This window comes from Platalea leucorodia (assembly GCF_965183815.1).
Source record: "Platalea leucorodia genome assembly, chromosome: 3".
NCBI classification, from domain to species: Eukaryota; Metazoa; Chordata; class Aves; order Pelecaniformes; family Threskiornithidae; genus Platalea; species Platalea leucorodia.
In genome coordinates this window covers 28,789,189-28,807,967 of record NC_138825.1, presented here as the reverse complement: position 1 = coordinate 28,807,967, position 18,779 = coordinate 28,789,189, and the positions used below count along the sequence as shown (strand labels likewise).

Sequence of the window (18,779 nt, the reverse complement as noted above, 5' to 3'; positions counted from 1 at the left end):
TTAACAGTCTGCTGTTTGTATTATTAAATCAGGTTAAGAGAAAAGTCTGTATGTAATATGGAAATGAAGCTCTCTTGTATGCAATTTATACAAGTCATCAAGAAGACAACAGTGGATTTTCAAAGTATTTCATTTGGTATTCTAGTCTTCTGTTACACACACACACTCATAACAATGGGAAATTCAAATATATATAAACTGAATATACCCACAGAAAGCTTAAAAGAATATTATCTGTAATCCTTTCTCTTCTCATAATCTTGGGGAAATTATGAATATGAAAGAGACAGATTGTATCTTGTTTCTGTAAACTACACGTTAACAAAAGCAGATAGAGCATCGAGTTCAAATCTAAAAAAAAAACAGATTAAAAACACCTCAGAAGAAAACATATTTCATTAATAAGACTTGTTTGAAGATGGGCTGTGTGCTACCTTTAATTTACAGCCAGAACATCTCTTGTCTCTAGCTGAAGAACAGACTGCATCAACAAGATAAAACTGTAATGGGAAAGCATCTGATTTTATTTTATGTAACTACATTAACAATTGCTTCTATTTTGAAATATTGCATTTACACAAATATGAAGTGTTGTGGAACTGATTTTTCTGGAAAAACTGCTTGTTAAATGATAAGGCCCTTCTTGCATCTGAGCAGCCCACATAGCACTTGATCACCTTTTGTAAAACTTCGCACCGTTCCAGAACAGGCAGTTTGCAGGTCAAAGACAACGGGCTCAGTTAAGTACAAAGGTTTCATTTATGACAAGAGTTTGTGGCATTTTCTGATCATATCTCTGTATACTCTGTTTGTATATAACAACTAAGAAGATATCATGCATGTTACTGTTTCAATTTTACCTGTACATTATTAAAAAAAAAAAAAGACTTCATTGTTATACTTACTAGGTGGGGATGTATACTTGTTTCAATTTACTTTCTGCTTCAGCTGCTTTCAGACGTTTCTAGTTGAAAAATTAACACATTAAAATATTTTGTTATATTCAAATACGAGATTTTATAAAACAGCACACCTTTAAATTATTTCTATTTTGTGATTCCACAAGAGCCTCCAAAACAAGTGTAGACATCTACAAGATGAAAACCATGAAAAACAAGTTCTCTATTTTTATTATTAGTTTAAAATTATAGCATACTGTCCTCCCCAGTAAAATTCGCAGGCCTTACATATGACAACAAAACTGTAAAACTGACAATGACAATTTACATAAATTACACCTACATAAACATGTACGACATTGTGGCTAACCACTGCAGAGTAAGTAGAAACTAAATGAGTGAAATTGCACATGATGAGTTCCTCATCAGTCATGTAACTCAACGCTTCTTGTGTGCTCTGTCAAGCCTGAGGTTAGTGTTTTATAAGCAGTGTAAGGAAGCGGAACAGTAAAGTCCGCCAACTGTCAGAAATAACTAACACCTACTTCCATTAAGTGCCATTAAAACCGCAGCTCAGGAACACAGCAGTAGCAGGACAGCTACAGTACTATCAAGATAGTCTGTGAATTTACTAAATTACTTTCTTCATACTTGCAACAAACTCAAAACATGTTACACTCAAAGTAGTATTACTAACTTCTAAAATGTTGAAAAGTTTTAGTTATTGCCATGTATTATACAAGTAGTTGAGATGACAATTTTTTCAGCAATGGCACAAGAAACACAGAGTTCAGATGTCTACTGTTTATCCAAAACATTTGTCTGTACATAAAAGATGAAGGAAAAGACGACTATTCCCCTGCTCTTCCTGTACTCAAGACATTACTTCTGTTCACTTGGAAAGAGGAGGGGGAAAAAAAAAAAAAAAAAAGGAGAAAAGGAGTTGAAACATGCATCAATTTAATTACAGAGGAGGAAAAAAACAAGGGGGGGGACATTGATGTCCAGCAATAATAAATCAACACTACCTGCCTGCCTCTCAAGATTCCCCCTTTCTGTATCAGGTGTTTAAAATTCAGTGCTCCATTTCTCCTACAACAGCCCATTCTCTTCTCTGCTATACTCCTGTTTTCTGATATCCAGTCTTCACAATGCCCACAATCCAGGAAGATACTTCCCACCTTGAGGAAAGTATCACCAAACGACTGCACTCAGAGTCTCTTGCCCGAGCCACGAGGCGAGTTACAGGGTTAATCAGCTTTACTGGTCGAGTAGCTTGAGTAAGCCTCCTTACATCAACCACTGCTCCTTTCCATTTCAGAAAGTTGCCTCTGTGCTGTCCATCACCACAACTCTCATTTATAAAAACTGCATCTTTGAGGAGCAATCTATGACAAAGAGACTCCTAAGCAGTCCATCCCACCATGAATTAATTCTCATGCAATATCAGAGCCCTTTTCCATTTATTTCCAAGATAGGCTTTTTTTTTTTTTTTTTTTTTACCAGTTTTTGCTGTTCACAGATGCCTAGTTGTGTTCAGAGCTACAGAAGTGACTTCCATTGATACATCTGGTGCAGTTGTACTCTTTCCCTGGCGCCAGGCTTGGCTACACTGCGCTACCTTCAACAGGCCCGTAGCAGAAATGCAAACACAGCATGCTCTGCCTGCTCAAGTCAGTTTTTACACGAGCAAGGAGAAAGAACAGCAGCAGCATGCTCCAAGTCTCATAAACCGATGTTTTTTAATCGGAGAACATTTCACAGTCCCAGCAGAAGAGCTCTCAAGGGTGAACTCTTTCCCCTTAACAGCTTCAGGCCACAGGCTTTCTACAACTGTCTCTTTTTTTCTTTTCATATTATACTCTAACACAACATAGAATTGGTTTTCAAACTAAAAAAGCATGCAAGACTGCAGGTCAGCAGGTAACACGCGTTCCGCAGAGGTTCGTAACAAACTAGTCCCATTCTACAAAAAGAACCAATAAATCTCACTGCGCACCTAGCAAGATCATCACAGCAAAAGAGAAAAACACAATAAAGGGAAAGAAATGAGGAAAGTAGCCTTAAAGCACTCTCAAAATGTAAAAGCATTTGTAGGAAGCTATATTAAGCCCGGATGGCAGTATCAGTGAAAAGTGACTATACACATTAATTATATTTTAGCATAGTTTTAATACTGGCATGGGGGTTGTAAGGAATGCAATTTTAGCAATCACTTTCCTCCTTTATTTACTGAAGTGAATCATATACTGCCACTTCAGTATAAGCTATATTTTTATGCACTAAAACTATAGTTAACATTGCTCTCTAAAAGCAACAGAAAATGTCACAGCTTGAATTCACACTGACCTGTCAACTTTTAAGTACCAAGAGAGAAGAAAGGATGCAGAAACAAAACTATCAACAAATACTTGCAATCTCTGAGATAAAACCTCTGCCTGTTGAAATTGAGAGGATAAAAACTGGTAAACTGTGAAGGCTGGAAGTTGAAACTGAAAACATTTAGACAAGAAACCAGTTTGTAACAATAAGGGTAAAAAATCACTGGAGCAGTGTAACAAAGAGAGCTGATGCTTTTCCTGAAAAAAAATTTACACCTGATCTTAAACAGTAACTATTTCAAATGAGTCTTACAGACTGCATTGTAGGGGAGGTCAAGCTACACTAATCCAGCTTTTTACCCAGGCTCTACTACTTTTAATCAACTACCTTTGAAACAATGTTATTTCTTTTTAAGAACTTTTGTTATGATTATGAACTGACAAATATCCCAAGAAATGACCATTTCCCTACGTTAGTACTGTTTTCAACAGTGGAAATAAATTAATAAGAGGGAAATGTAATATATTGTTATAGTACAGTAATTCAGTTATCCTTACATATGTTCTCTCTTTTTCTGCTGCAAAGTCTCAGTAAAAGTCTTTTTGCATTGAATCAGATTTTTAAGGAGAACACCACAAAAAATGAGAACACATTTCATTCAGTGGAATGAGCCACCTGCCCTTCTGCAAACACTATAGAATGTGGTGGTTGTGAAAAGTGCCGTATCACCAAGAATGATTACCCAAGGCCTGAATTAGTTTTGCTCGACAGGTTCAGCACAGACTGAGAACTTTAACATACCCCTTCATGTTGACTCGAAGGGAACATGCTCTGAAGGCAAGGTGGCAGCAGTATCTCCACTGCCATTAAATCACCACCTTTAGCTACCAAGCAAGAATAACATTTAGTAGCAATTATGACAAGGAAACCTTTCTTATGCCTGACACAATGCAGCCAATTCACACAAAGAAATAAAGATAATAAAAGAGCAAATTTTCATATTAAATCACACCAATCTGGAATTCAGAGACTGTATCTCATGCATAAGATTCCAGTATGTACATCGATCTCTTTGTCTTCCCATTCCCCCAAGCTGCCCTGCCCCTCAAGCATGATATTTAGAGAAGAATGACTCTGAAATTGCCACTTTCTTACTGAACATATTTTCTCCCTGAAATGCATTCAATTATCACAGCTTGTTCTGGTGGGGAAAAAAACCCTACAGATACTGTTTTTACTGAACTGTATTATTTTTACCATTCCAGAACAAACTAAACAAGGGCAGGATTAAGTTCTGATCTCTCATTAGGAACGGTTACAGAAATGTTAACCAGGATAGAAATGAGGTATTTGGCCTACACTGGTTTTGTTATTGATAATCATGCATGACCTTGAAAGAACATGTCTCAAGCATTAAATCCTGTGGTATATTGCCATGTTCTGAGTTAGGATATTCTAAGTTTACTTAGTTGCAAGTAAAACAAAGGCATTTGTAAAAGCATTCAAGTTGTAGATAACCATAAAGCCTATGTGTTTTTCTTGTATGTGAGGCTAAAAAAACCTAATCCTGTGAAAGGATATACAAACTCAACACACCATCACACACCTTGATCATTGTAGCAACGGAATCATAATGAAGCCCTGGAGAACTTTAGAAAGGGAGTCTCAGTCTTTTACCAACCGCTCCAGAGCAAGTATTTCAGAAAAGTTTCACAGTAAACAAGATCAGTCTCTGAGCAACCTAAGAGTGTTGACAAAAGTCAATTTGCACTTCAATTTATCCTTACTCCATGGCTTTCAGTAGCAATAATATTTTTTATCTGATTCTTCAAGATCATCCATTGCTCAATTCGTAAGAGCTGACAAACAGCACAGTAAATCTCTGCTGGCAATACCCTTCTAGGATAAAGACTAACAGTGCAAAAGAAGTCTTAAAAGTGAAATGAATGGAGACAAATCCAGAAAAACATGCCTTTATACACAGCATACTATTTTCTATTTGTACTACCCATAGAACTAAAAGGTCCTAGTGATAGCCCAAGACTACTGTGTGGTAAAAGACTTTTCCCTTACTTTCGATACCCTAACAAGATGATGTAGAAACACTTTCAAATAAACCAGAACAACCTGAAGCAGTCATCCTTCTGACACACTGTAACAAAATCGGGAACAATTCCAAAGATCCATCTAACAATACAGCTGTAATCATTACAGCGTAAGATGTATTTTCAACATGCTGTACATCCATCACCACTAATTATGCAGCAAGTAAAGGAGCTACAGACTTAGATGTTAAATCATAAATAAAAATGTAGTATTTTAAAATGTTCTAGATACCTAAATCAAGGAGTAAATCTACATAGAGTGCAATATATAAAAAGCACTAACACTGAAATTTTGCCTAAACCTGCTTAAAATATCCCAGTGTAGGTAGCCAATACAATCTTATCACGTTTCTGCTCCAGAGCAACCCGAACACCTGAATATTTAATCAGAAGGATGAACACATCCACTATGTGCAGAATGTTCTCAATTTTGTTTTTAAATCCTGGTAATGCCAAAGTAATGTTCTATCATGAAATACCAATAAAAGGTTCATAACATTAGCAGCCACCTTTAACACAATGTATATTCCTTTTCCTTCAGTCCCATGCACAGCTTCACAGCCTAAAGCACTTGCTCTGCAGCCCATTTCCTTCTCAGCCCATACTGCAATAAGAACCAGGAATCACAATTGCTACAAACCAGCGTACAATACAAATGGCTTAAAAAGCTCTTCAGAGCTATGTGATGTACAGTAGGCATCAGAGGATTTGACAACGCACCCTGTGAACGGCACAAAACCACTGGTCTAATAGCCTAAAATACTACCACAGGCCTCCCACCGTATTTCTTTTTAAGAATAGAAACAAATTTCTGTGCTTTAACAAGTTCAGATTTTTTAAGAATGTGGCAGACTGGTTCATGCTGAAACAGCCATTAAATTACCTGCTGCACATATCTGTCAGTGGTTTTCCACATGTAATAATACTCAATGATGCTAGTCAGCGACTTCCAAGGGAGCTGAAAAACATTTGTTACAAATTAAAGTGGTTCCAAGAAATTGCACTGTCCACATCTTATTAAATACATGTTAAAATCAAGTATAGTTGATACACAAATACTAAAATGTGAATGTATTAAATACCTACATTAAAATCCATATGCAAATAAATACATATTACTAATACACAAACTTTCATTATAGTTAACAAAGATGCAGAATTACAACAATATTACACATCCAAATCCAAGTGTAATTTATTCTGTTTAAGCCATATGGTTAAACAAAATGATCAAAACAGAATCCAGATTTCCATCAGGAAACACAGAAGGTAATATCCTTATTATAAAGCGCATCAGATGGAGAACAACATCAGGACTAAAATAAATCATCTTGACAAGACTGTGTTCGAGTCTCATGATAATTTTACTCTTAAAAAAATATAATGGTTATTGTACTTAGTTCACAGGTTTTTCAAGTCCCATAATAACTCAGCTGCTCATACAGTACCAGTAGTTTTGCATAAACCTCTACATACTCTTGACCATTAAACAAGAAACAAAAGGATGCTAGGGACAAATGCTACCTTGAGGAACAAGAGTGATACTGACAATGAATATTTCACAAAAATCTCTGGGCAAACTTAGGGCAACTGACAACGATGATGACGATGATTATTATTTTGGGTGCACATGTTCGTTGGTCAAGTGAAAATGTATTAGCCTCAGCTTAGGGGAGAAAGTTAAGCATACAGCAGCCATTTTTAATCACTACCAAATCACCTATTTAACTCCATAAATTCTTTCTATCATTTAAATTAGTAATTCTCTTACAGAATTAATGCAATTTTTCTTCATAACCTGGAAACATGCTACTAATTTGTGCATGTTTTTTTCTAGAGGCATGCATTAACGCTAATAATTCTCTACTCTCCAGAAATCATCCTTAAGAAGTCCCAGAAAACAAACATGTGGAAACATTATCTTTCCAACCTTATTCACTCCACTTTGGGGCTTTCTGCATTTCCTAAGCCAAAAGAATAGGTTCCTGAACCTCTAATTACATTCCTAAAAGCAACAGAGGAACACTGTACTAAGCTGCCTCTCCCAGCATGCAGGAGCTCACAGCCAGCTTTTCAAGCTGCTTGCCTGCAGCTACTTAGACAAACTGAGTCTGGCTCCCACCTCTGTCTTTCAGGAGCTGGGATTCAGGTCCAGAGTCAGCTGTGAAATCGTTTTGAGGCAGTGCACCACAGTGTGTAAATCCCCGGTCCAAACAATAGCAGTTTTGTCCATTTGCATTTAACATGTAGCAGTGTAACAAATGCATAAGCTGATGCTGCAATAGATAGCAACACGATTCAGTTTACTAAAATCCTTTTACTGTCTCAGGTAAATTATGGCTTAAGAGAAATCTGCCCAAGAAAAGGCCGGTGACAGGAACATGTGTTTGGTGTGAGGTGACAGATGAGCTGCTTCTCACTGTCTAGGTCCATATTCTTCCTGGCATCCAGATGAACCACTGTCACCCCAACTACCTGCCGTTGTCAACTAGTACATGTTAACTTCTCCATATTTGCTTTCCTTGCTGAACACTTATTAACACATTCATGCTACAGATTATGTTTGACATATCTCTAGAAAATACTTTAATCTGTTTTAACTATGATTGTGACATCAGTATGTTCATTCACTCAGTAGGCATCTACAATTAAAGAAAGATAATTAAGGTGCTTGGACTAGAAAACCATAATCCTTTTACACTTTGATTCACAACTCAGAAAACCTGTTTGACAGACTGAGTGTGAATATCCTGTATTCTGTTTACCCACGCAGTTAAATGACAAAACACTGTAGAGGCACGTGGATTTTCCAGAGGTTGCTCTGAAATGCCAGAGAAGCTGTGAACAGTCATAGAATAATGTACTTTCATTACCAAATTCTATTAAACACTAATTGAAAGAAGTAAAAACGACCACCAACGTGACATTTTTGTAGGAGAAAATTACCAAAGAGGTGTCAGTAGTACAAATACAGGGAGAGGGAATTTTCAGTTTCTTTAGTTTCTTCAGGGTAAAAATGCACCATTCAAATTAAACAAGTAGGAAAAGCTTAGGATTATAAAGTATCTTAAAATGAACATGTTAACTTTAAGGCACGTTTCCACAATTTTCTGAAGTTGGAAAACAGTTGCTCCAGTTTTCTATAAACAGGTCAAGTCTGATTCCCAAGGCCTTTCCTGCCATATTTGAGATGTAACAGTTATAAATTTGTGAAAACTGTTGATAATGAAAAATTAAGAATTAACAAGTGTAACAGCTGTCTCTTACCATTAGGAAAATAGTTCTAGTTGGAGAACAAAATATTCAGTCTTCTGCTACCCTGGGATGTGAAGTAATTCAAGTAGATCAAGTAAATTCAATTAACTTAAAAAGTTTAGGTTGATTAGGATTCACATAGGTTCTTAAAGACAGCAGAACCTCAACAAATGAGCTCCTATAACAGTTGATGAGTCAACAGCTGATGAAAATGATTATTCAAAGGCTAGACTGGTAATTTGATAACAAATAAGCTTCTCTTCTCTATTAAAAAAAGGTAAACTCCTTTACACCATTTAATTTATAATAATTGTCTTGCTTACTAATATTTTATGTTTATAGCTTAATGCTTGAGCTGCACATTGAATGTCAAATAGCGCCAGTTCTTACTAACTGCTGGAAAAGTAAATGAACCTGCCCTTTAGAGAACTATCATGTAAGGGCTGCAATTGCAGCTGCCATGCCTTGCAAATCTGGGCTGATTCACAAAAGGCAACTCCCCTAGCATATAATGACTCCACCAGGTACTACATAACCCTTCTGCTTCAGGAGACTGCTACCAAGGACTTTCCGCCATGCAACATGGCAGTCTTGCCTGTACTGTGGCACCACTGTGTGACTGCTTAGATTCAAGTTTAATCTCAGGCACCACAGGATTTAATTTTATCATTAGATCCTACATGGACACTTGAACAAGTTAGCGTGCACGCTACCAGCGCATTAGCTTCTTTGTCCAGGCTCTCAAATCACATGTAAGAGTAATTACTTTTCAATGACTAGCTGCTGAAGAGAGGGATGATAATAGATAAACGTATTCTCATGAAAAATCACTGCTTAAGTACTACATATTTAGACCTACCTCACCCTGCTGAAACTTTTCATATATCCATGATCTAAATCTTGAAGGACTATGTTAGGTGATTACTTAAAACCAAATGTTGGTTTTCAGATCCCTGTACTTTTAGAATGCTACATAGCAAGTGAGAACACACAAATTTTACTCTAGAGAAATTAAGGCATCCCAAGATTACACAATGATTAATATAATTGAAAGATCTCAAATTACATAGAATTAGATCAAGACTGTGTGCATTAAGTTACCAATACCACATAAATTGATATGTAAAATAGACGTTCTTCTAATGATGTTTTATAAACGCCATGCCACTTTTCCAAAGGTAAAAAAAAAAATGTGACTAAGGATAGACAACAACCGTGTTCTAACTAAATGAGACTATAATTAATTAGTGCCCCAAATCCATTTCTGCTGCACTCTGACTCATCATTAACGTGCCCTCAGTAGGCTACGTAACCCTATCTCTAGATCTGTGCGTCTCTCTCACTTTGGGAGGAGGGCAAAGGAAAACATGTGCATTTTGGGAAGGAAGATTCAGCGAAAGAGGGAGGGTATCAGGAGTCTACCCGAGATAAAATCTGAACTTTTAAAACAGCTTCTAGTAGACTCATTCAAATATCTAGCATTTGAACACTACAAGCACGTAAATGATTCCTGCAACACAGCACTCCACTGTGTCGCTTTAATAGATGCATATCAACAGAATTACGTGTAATATAACTGTTCTGGTTTCAGCTGCGATAGAGTTAATTTTCTTCTTAGTAGCTGGTATAGTGCTGTGTTTTGGATTTAGTATGAGAATGAGGTTGATAACACACTGATGTTTTAGTTGTCGCTAAGTAGTGTTTATACTAGTCAAGGACTTTTCAGCTTCCCATGCTCTGCCAGGTGCACAAGAAGCCGGGAGGGAGCACAGCCAGGACAGCCGACCCAGACTGGCCAAAGGGCTACTCCATACCGTATGACATCATGCTCAGCATATAAACTGGGGGAAGAAGGAAGGGGAGGACGTTCGGAGCGATGGTGTCTGAATTCCCAAGCATGATGGAGCCCTGCTTTCCTGGAGATGGCTGAACACCTACCTGCCGATGGGAAGTAGTGAATGAATTCCTTGTTTTGCTTTGCTTGTGTGTGTGGCTTTTGCTTTACCTATTAATCTGTCTTTATCTCAACCCACGAGTTTTCTCACTGTTACTCTTCCAATTCTCTCCCCCATCCCACCGGGGCAAGGAGTGACCGAGCAGCTGTGTGGTGCTTAGCTGCCGGCTGGGGTTAAACCACAACAATAACACAGAAATTATACAGAAGATAAAAATACTACACAAATACCAGAGACAAGACTAAGGTATACTTGGTCACAAGTTGTGTTAGGACTCAACTTGTAAACAGTCAATAAAAATCTGTAATATATGCTTCAGGCATTTTGAAAAGCCAAATACTATGTATTAGGAAACATCTAGTTAGAAGACATAGCTACTGAACTATTGTACAGTTACAGCTGAGGACCATTTATCTGTATGAGAAATAATAAGGAATTGTAGTTTACATTAAGATTTCAGCTCTCAAACTGTATAAAATATTCTTTTCCAATCATAGTTTCTTGAACAGCTATTTCATCCATGATGCAATTTTCAACCTTATGTGATTAATGCAGTGAACATTTTCTCCCTTTAGAATCTCAAAAATAACACGCAGATGTAATACACCTGTTAAAATGTCAGTTCTTCAGAAAAACAATAGCCTTCCCTTCCCACCTTCATTCAATTATCTCTTTCATTTCAGAACTGTGAAAGCGAAGACAAGACAGCTTAGTTCAGTGCCAAGCCTCTTCCCACTGTCCCACACTCTGTCTTGGAAGAGCTTCTACATTTACCATACAGTACCATTTTCCCCCTCACAAAGATTATTAGTTAACATCTGCAAAGAAAAAAAATCTGAGCTCTCAGAGTCAAGCAGAATGAGTTGTTGTGAAAATGTTTCAAATCGACTTCAGTCTTAAATAACAGAATTCCTTTGGCTCAAATCCTAACGTTTTCACAAAGCCCAACTTGAACTTAGTACAACAGAGGGAATCTTCTTCCTTGAAAGAAAGAGGCTCTCCAAGAAACATGCAAACAAGTTGTCAGACAAATTACTAGCAGTTCCAGCAATCAGTGTTAGAATCAATTTCTTTTAACTACTCTGCATTAGAATTCAGCAAATTAAAGCTTTGCTGCCCTATAGTCTGATACTTCAGTACCAAACCCAGTGTACTTAGAACATATTGCAAAACATTTCCTTTACTTTTCGAAAGTGCCAAAATACCTAATATGTCAAAGTAACTCCCTGTAGTGCACTTTAAAAGCTATCTGAATATAAATTTCTCTCTGCTAACTATAGAAGGAAACTCCAGCTTTTCCAAAAACACTCAGGGGAGTCAGCCACGTAGCTCCTAATAAATTTCACTGGAAATTGCAGAAAAGTTCTGAAAAGCTGCTGGAACTCCTTCAGATGCTTGTAAAATCCTTGTAAAAATCCTTATCAAAACACATCAGCATGAGACATCCTACCTGGTATTAAGCCATTAAACAAATTATCTTCTGTCAACATCTTTCCAAAGAATGGCACTGAACAGGAAAGCATATTGACTTTCATCCAGATAAAATGTGTATGTATGTTAATTATATATATATCAGCTACACAGATTTCTCCTCCAGTTAATCTTCCAAACCTACAGAAAGCAGTTATGCTCAACCATGAGAAAACACAGTAACAGAACAGTGTACTACTTCCATACTTACAAAGTCTTGTCGAATGTCATTGAAGTCCTTGCCATACTTTTCCAATGCCTCTTCAAATAAGCTAGCTTCTGATGCTGACCACTCTTCCATTTCATCTCTACACAAGACAGGCCCTCCAAGTGGCACTAGAACACTGATGGCACTGCTCAAATCGTAGTTGTGTTTATGCAATGTATCCATTGCATGAAACTAGCAAGGAGAAGGACAGAATAAAAAACTTGTTTAAATATACAGCAATCCACTGCAGTTAATGTAAATTCAATGTCTTATTTTCTATAAGCCATGCAAGAAGCCTCAACTAATGCTAAATTTAGAATCTGTCTTGATATCATGGGCCTTCTGCTGTGGAACATGAGGAAAATGAACTATTTATTACTTAATTTGGGAAAGGAAATTCCTTAATAAAATGTTTACTAAAAATGACATTAGTTTATTAGTTCCCGCAAATTACTAGCAAACATTTCTAGAGAATCTTTAGTTGGTAGAAATTGGTTCCAAGTAACCCAATAGAGACAGTGGCCTGTATTGACTGAGGGGCCATTTTCAATTAACAGAAGCTCTAAATAGTAGCCAAACAGCTGCCCAGACATCTATGTGCTCAATATTGTCTTTGCTGGGGAAGGAAGCCATTTACTGTTTTCGTTGTCATCACACTGAAAAACAAAGAAGATTTTTGTCCCTTACTAAACTCTGCTGTCAGAGATGGGTAAATGAGGTTTCTTTGGTTACTTCGCTTTCCTTTATAAAAGAGGAAAACAGAAAATGAGCAAGTTATTGCATTTCACTTTAGAGGTAACACTGAATGCTCACATCACTAACCAATAATGGGGAATACGGAAAGTAAGCAACTACATCACAAATCCACCCGCCGGGAAAATGAGCAACGTACAAGAAGCCTTTCTGACTCAGCGTCCCAAAAGCCCCCATCACCACAATCTTCAATTGTTGTGCTGAATGAGGTGTTAGAGGTATAAAGTGCAATAGTGTGTGTGACTGCCTAACATCAGTCTCCCAGCTGTTTGTCCCACCACAGCATGAGCTGTAACTGTAGCATGCAATCTCTCACACAGCCCTAAACTCATCTTATGAGAGGGGGCACCCAAAACCTTTCGAAGAAGGAACACTCCTGCATTGTGTCAGTATAGCACTTACAAAGCAATTCCAGTTGAGCTTCTGCATACAAATGTACTGCAAATAATGAATTCTCCTTATCTTTTACCATCTCCTATGAGTGGCTAAAGTCCTTCTCCAGCTTTCAATATACCTCTTTGAAAGCTATCAAGCAGAAGATTCTTGAACTGTTTTGTCTGCAAGAAGTAATGTCGCTGTTATCCTACAATGTCATTTTACTTATGGTTCAAGTCAAATTGACCAGCCTTGAGAAGAAGCCTTCCAATATGTACGGAAGTATTCCAATATGGAAATATGTAGCATAATGTCTAAAATCCATCATCTTCAGACTAAAGAATGTAAAATGAAACCACCAATTTATCGCTTATAACTCAGGCAATGAGTAAACCAGGCCTAAAGATTGAACTCTTACAGTATATGTGTTACCAAGGTTTAAATCTTTGTTTCAATTGCAGTCCTTGTGGAAAAGCAGTACATACCGGACATTTTCCCAGCAGCTGCCAAATCTGGATCTAGTCACTGATATCAACTTTCTTAAAAATGACAACAGAAGTGAAGAAATCAAGATCTTGCTCTTGCCTTATGTTCATTTTTCCACCTATAATAAACAACTGATTCCATAAAGCTTTTTTTGGTATTACTAAAGAAAAGATTCATAATGAACTCTGTGGATAAGTACTGTCTTCACTGAGCTGTTCTGTGACAGAAGACCACGGACAAGTTCCCACAACAACATGCTCTGCCTTCTGCAGGTTTGTCAACCCTCACCTGCCATCAAATTCCCACACTGCAGCGAGTAAACTGTGCTAGCAAAAGAGAGAGCAGCCTGAAGACATTACTAGAGCCCAAGATAAAAAGTCCTGGAGAATCTCCTTTTTATCTGCTTTACCCAAGGATGAGAGGACTGCAAGAAACAAGTAGTGTGTACCTGATACCTAAGGAGCAGGAGGCTGGGAAGAACTGTCATTGCCTCTCCCAAATAGGAGCCTGAAGGAGAGAGGAAGGACCACCTTTCCCTAAGAACTCTTGCTGAGAGCACACTGTCCGGCACAGACAAGGGGTCCCACCAGAGGAAATTTATTAGCCACACAGATAGAGGGAACTTCAAGTCCAAATTTAAGCAGGTAAAGGAAGAAACTATCCACCAAAAGCTAAGGAAGGGCTGCATGGAGCTGGGAAGAAAGGGAATGACAGGGCACGCTGCAAACAAGCTGTAATGCAGTTTCCAAACCAGCTGCAATTTCAGTAGTCAGTTAAATCAACTAGACTGAACTGCCTCCAACAAAGCACTCAAACTGGAAACAGAGTATGGATTCTATAGTTCAATAATATTTTAAACGTGTTTGTCTTAGGAGCCACACATATGAAAGTCTAATAAAAATCATTAAAAAGATGTCGTTCAAAACGCAAAGACCTGTTCATACTGTTCATTTTGAAGAGACATCCAAAACCAAGATTTACATCCTTACAGTAAAGTAGCACAGGCTCTTCTGAACAAGGCAACCACAAGAGGCAAGTGATTCCATCAACCTGCTTTGCTTTAATGGCCCTCATTGTCAGGGTATGCACTAAGCAATGCTTAGGAATCTGAAACAGGAAATCCTCCCAGTTTCCTTCTCTTCTCAGAGATCAAATTTCATTATAAAATAAAACACTGCCTCTGAGAAGGCCAGAAAGGCAAGTTTCAGTTGGTTGTTCGTCTCACAGGTCTTTATCATTGTAAGAAAAGAATCTAAGGTGGTAAACACACATTGTTTCATGTCTTCCAGTAGGGTTTTCTAAAAGCATTGGTAGTTTCCTGCCTTGTCTCATTACCTTCCCCATGTTTTCAAAATAAGGAAGCCTGAAAGTAGCCTCTCCCTTGCTGTTAAGCTGCAAGACCTCCCTAATGTGTACAGCCACTGTGAAATTTAGTAATGTTTATAACCTATGCATTTATTGCATTTTTTTTGAGTATCCATCTGTTTACAGTCATCTCTAATTGAAACAACTAATTAGGAATACTGGAAAGCCACAAGTGTGGTGTACAGAAATCCCATTAATAGCACTTCAGGTGCAAGGGTTATCTGCCTTGCATTAAGAACACAGACAGTATAATTTTCTAAGCGTTATGCACCTACATCCCTTCCAAAGCATAAATGAGATAGACCACAAGTTCTGCACACGTCTGTACTAACTTTAACTGCTGTTCAAAATATGCTCCCAATTAACATGGCAATGTCTGAAAGAGTAACTAGTATAATGACAAATATGTCTTTTCTTAACTTAGAAGGAAGTACTTTGCCAAAGAGCAAAAGAAAGGGGTTTTAAAAAGCTGAGGGGGTAGGAAAATGAGAACAGACGCACACAATAATTAAACCTGGGGTGGCTCCTCTGGTGCCTCATTATAAGATATGCCTTTCATTAAGTGTAATGGAACTTAATGGATCATTTGCAATGGAGAAGCATTTATATGGCACTCAAACACTAAATGTATCCCTTTATTAGCGGCACTGCACATATACTTTCAAACAAGAAGAGATTGCTATAAGGATGAACCTATTCTATTAATCACTGAATACAGTAAGAAGGATATGCAATGTTTGGAATTTATTAGAAATTCTTAATCCAATGAAATCTTAATAAAATGAAAAATGTTAAACTAAAGAACTATTTTGATGGAAAAAATAAAGCATTTAATCTGAACAGAAATGTGTTGGTGAAGTCATATCAGCCACTGTGAAACAGAAAACTCATTTGGAGTGTTACTGAAAACATTACATTTTGCCACTGTCTTTACTACACTACCGTAAGTCCAGACTAAATCAGTTTCCTGTTTAATAGCTTTTGCGTACACTACAAAATGTAAGAAATTAAATATTTTTCTCATCATACTCATGAATATCTTTTATCGGGAATGTAAGAACTGCCCTACTGAATCAGGCCAGTCATCCACCTCGCCAAGCATTCTGTCTCTGACAGCAGCGCCAAGGGATGTTACTTAGAGAAAATATGCAGGTTAAGTCCAACCACAGTCTGATGTCAAGCCCCATTTCATTCACCCACATCTACAAACCTTGGGAATTAGGAATGCTAGACAGTAAACCTCTCTCTATTCTCCTCAGTACCCATTTATGGAGCCATGGTCCATAATTTTTCTAACCCTTTTTTTTAACCTGCTGATATTGTCTGTTCCCACAAAATTTGTGTAACTAAATTTCCAGGGGCTCTCTAGCCACTTTATAAGGCAGTACCTTAAGTATTTTAAACTGATCTGTTTCATTCAGTGTCCTCTAGTTCAAATACTCAAGCAGCTGATGAATACTGATCTACTTTAGCCTTAACTATCATCTTCATGATTCTGTACACAAACAGTTAAAATAATAAACAACTCCTGCTAATGTCTTTGGAAATCTAAGTCAAACTTGATTCTATGAAACGGTAAGATTTTTTCGTTCTCATAGTTGTCCTGACACGCTTTTATTACTGTAGCACATCTTGTCATCTCAGCTAGTAAGAATATACAGAGACAAAACTTTGGTCTGTAATTGATGTATTTTTAACTTTCTCTAAAAAATGCAGGTGCTTACATTATAGTGAATACTTTAACAAACTAAGGAAACATCCTAAGGATATCCTAAGCAATATGTTCTTCAAAAAGTTGCTTACAAAGATTGTTTATACCTTATAAAATTTATTGACACACACATCTAGTAAGTACAAAACACTATCTAAACAATTTTCAATCAGCTTCATTACCACATACTTTAAATCACAGTATTGATCAATTATACTGAATGAATCCCTATACAACGTGTATTATCCACTCTGCTGTGCAACTTATCACATTATCAAGATACCATATTTAAATAGATTTCATCTAAAGTCAAGCGATTTACAGTATGATTACAAGGGCAGCACCAATATGCTTACAGAAAACACACAGGATTATCTACCGTACGCACATGCACCTTGCACACAGGTATCTAAAGGAAAACAGGTATCTGGAGGACAGGGACTCTGGAGTAATAGATACTGTTGAATTTACAGATATAAAAAAGGAGTAGGGTTTTTAAGAAGCCACCTACCAGTGTGATGTCTCGGGAAGCAGCAGCTGCACTCATGTGTAAACTCGGTTGCCTGACAGAACTACTGCAGTCCAATGCTCGAGCAAACGTGCCAACCGCACTACAACAGAAGAACAGTAGACAGTAAATGCATAGAAAGATGTAACCTCTTTTTTATTATCAGACTATGTCATATCTATAAAAGTGTCCTTTTAAAAATAAAAGTCACATACTGTTACTCTTAAGGTTTCAGATCTTTGCTAACAAAGCACAATTTGATAAAGACAAATCGCCAAACACCGCAGTAAAAATTCTGACCTTCTCCCCCAAAAGTAACAACCTACATAAAAGAAAAACAGCACGGAAACAGAAGATACTCATAGAATTCTAATGTATTAACTTTTTAATGTACCCATTTTTTTTTTAATTATGAAGTCAAAGATCTTACTCAGCTTGGGTTTTACAACCATGACTATTATTTTTAAAATTAAAAAGCCACAACACTGTTTAACAAATTACAATACAATTAAGAAAGGGGGTTCACCATGTTCCCATGAGGAAATTAACAGCATTTTATTCACTTCAGTAATGCATGTCTACTACTTCCATTAGTGAGGCAAAGAAATCATCTTAGCTCAGTCAAAGGTACCTCCAGAATTCTAGTTTTGTCACAGGTTTTAAGTAATAATGAAATAAATGGATCTCTCAGTCTACTTAATAAAGCATTCCAGTATTACTGAAATGGACATGTTTTTTCTCTCCAAACCTTTACCTTTTTTTTCCACTTTTGTTGATGAACTGTACATGGCATTTACTGTACTTACCGGAGCAACAAAAGATAAGGAATAGAGATGGAGAACCAGGGTGATAGTGACTGTTCTAAACTGCAAACTTTTCTTGGAAGCACATCTACGTATCACACCCAGTGAAGGGAAAGATGTGTAAGAGAATCTGACTGGGCTCAGCGTATCGCACAGGAAATGAGCAGAGATGCAGTTGACACATGAGAAAGATTATTAACTAATAGAACAGAAGTTGCTCCAGTACCCTGAGTTGCATCATGACTCTTGAGGTGCACTGTGTCACTACGATATCAGAAAAAAATTATCTGTTGCAGTTATGACGTGATAGAAGTCCTTCTAAATCCAAAGACCCAATTACTCAGCTAACATTTTTAATACAGTCCAAGCCTCTGGACTAAGGACTGGAGCCTCATTCAGTAATTACACTCCACACAAGTTCTAAGTGCAGAATTATACCAACGAGGAATGTCATTGACAGATCAACACACTGAAAGTGTCACGCTACTGTGTACTATAAACCTGATATTCAACAATAACATAACATTGCATCAAGAGTTTCAGTCACTAAGGTGTATTATTGAT

The 18,779-nt window shown here is 37.3% G+C and overlaps 1 protein-coding gene across 1 annotated transcript in view; it reads right to left on the bottom strand.

The window, feature by feature from the left end:
- The window catches only part of MTA3 (metastasis associated 1 family member 3), a gene marked incomplete at both ends in the record, with an annotated part of 149,609 nt that overhangs the window by 56,048 nt on the left and 74,782 nt on the right, over window positions 1-18,779 (bottom strand). Inside the window, 4 exons of the mRNA XM_082305419.1 lie at window positions 906-964; window positions 6,210-6,284; window positions 12,218-12,406; window positions 17,416-17,515. Coding sequence (XP_082161545.1) covers window positions 906-964; window positions 6,210-6,284; window positions 12,218-12,406; window positions 17,416-17,515 — 423 coding nt within the window. The remainder of the gene's footprint in view (window positions 1-905; window positions 965-6,209; window positions 6,285-12,217; window positions 12,407-17,415; window positions 17,516-18,779) is intronic.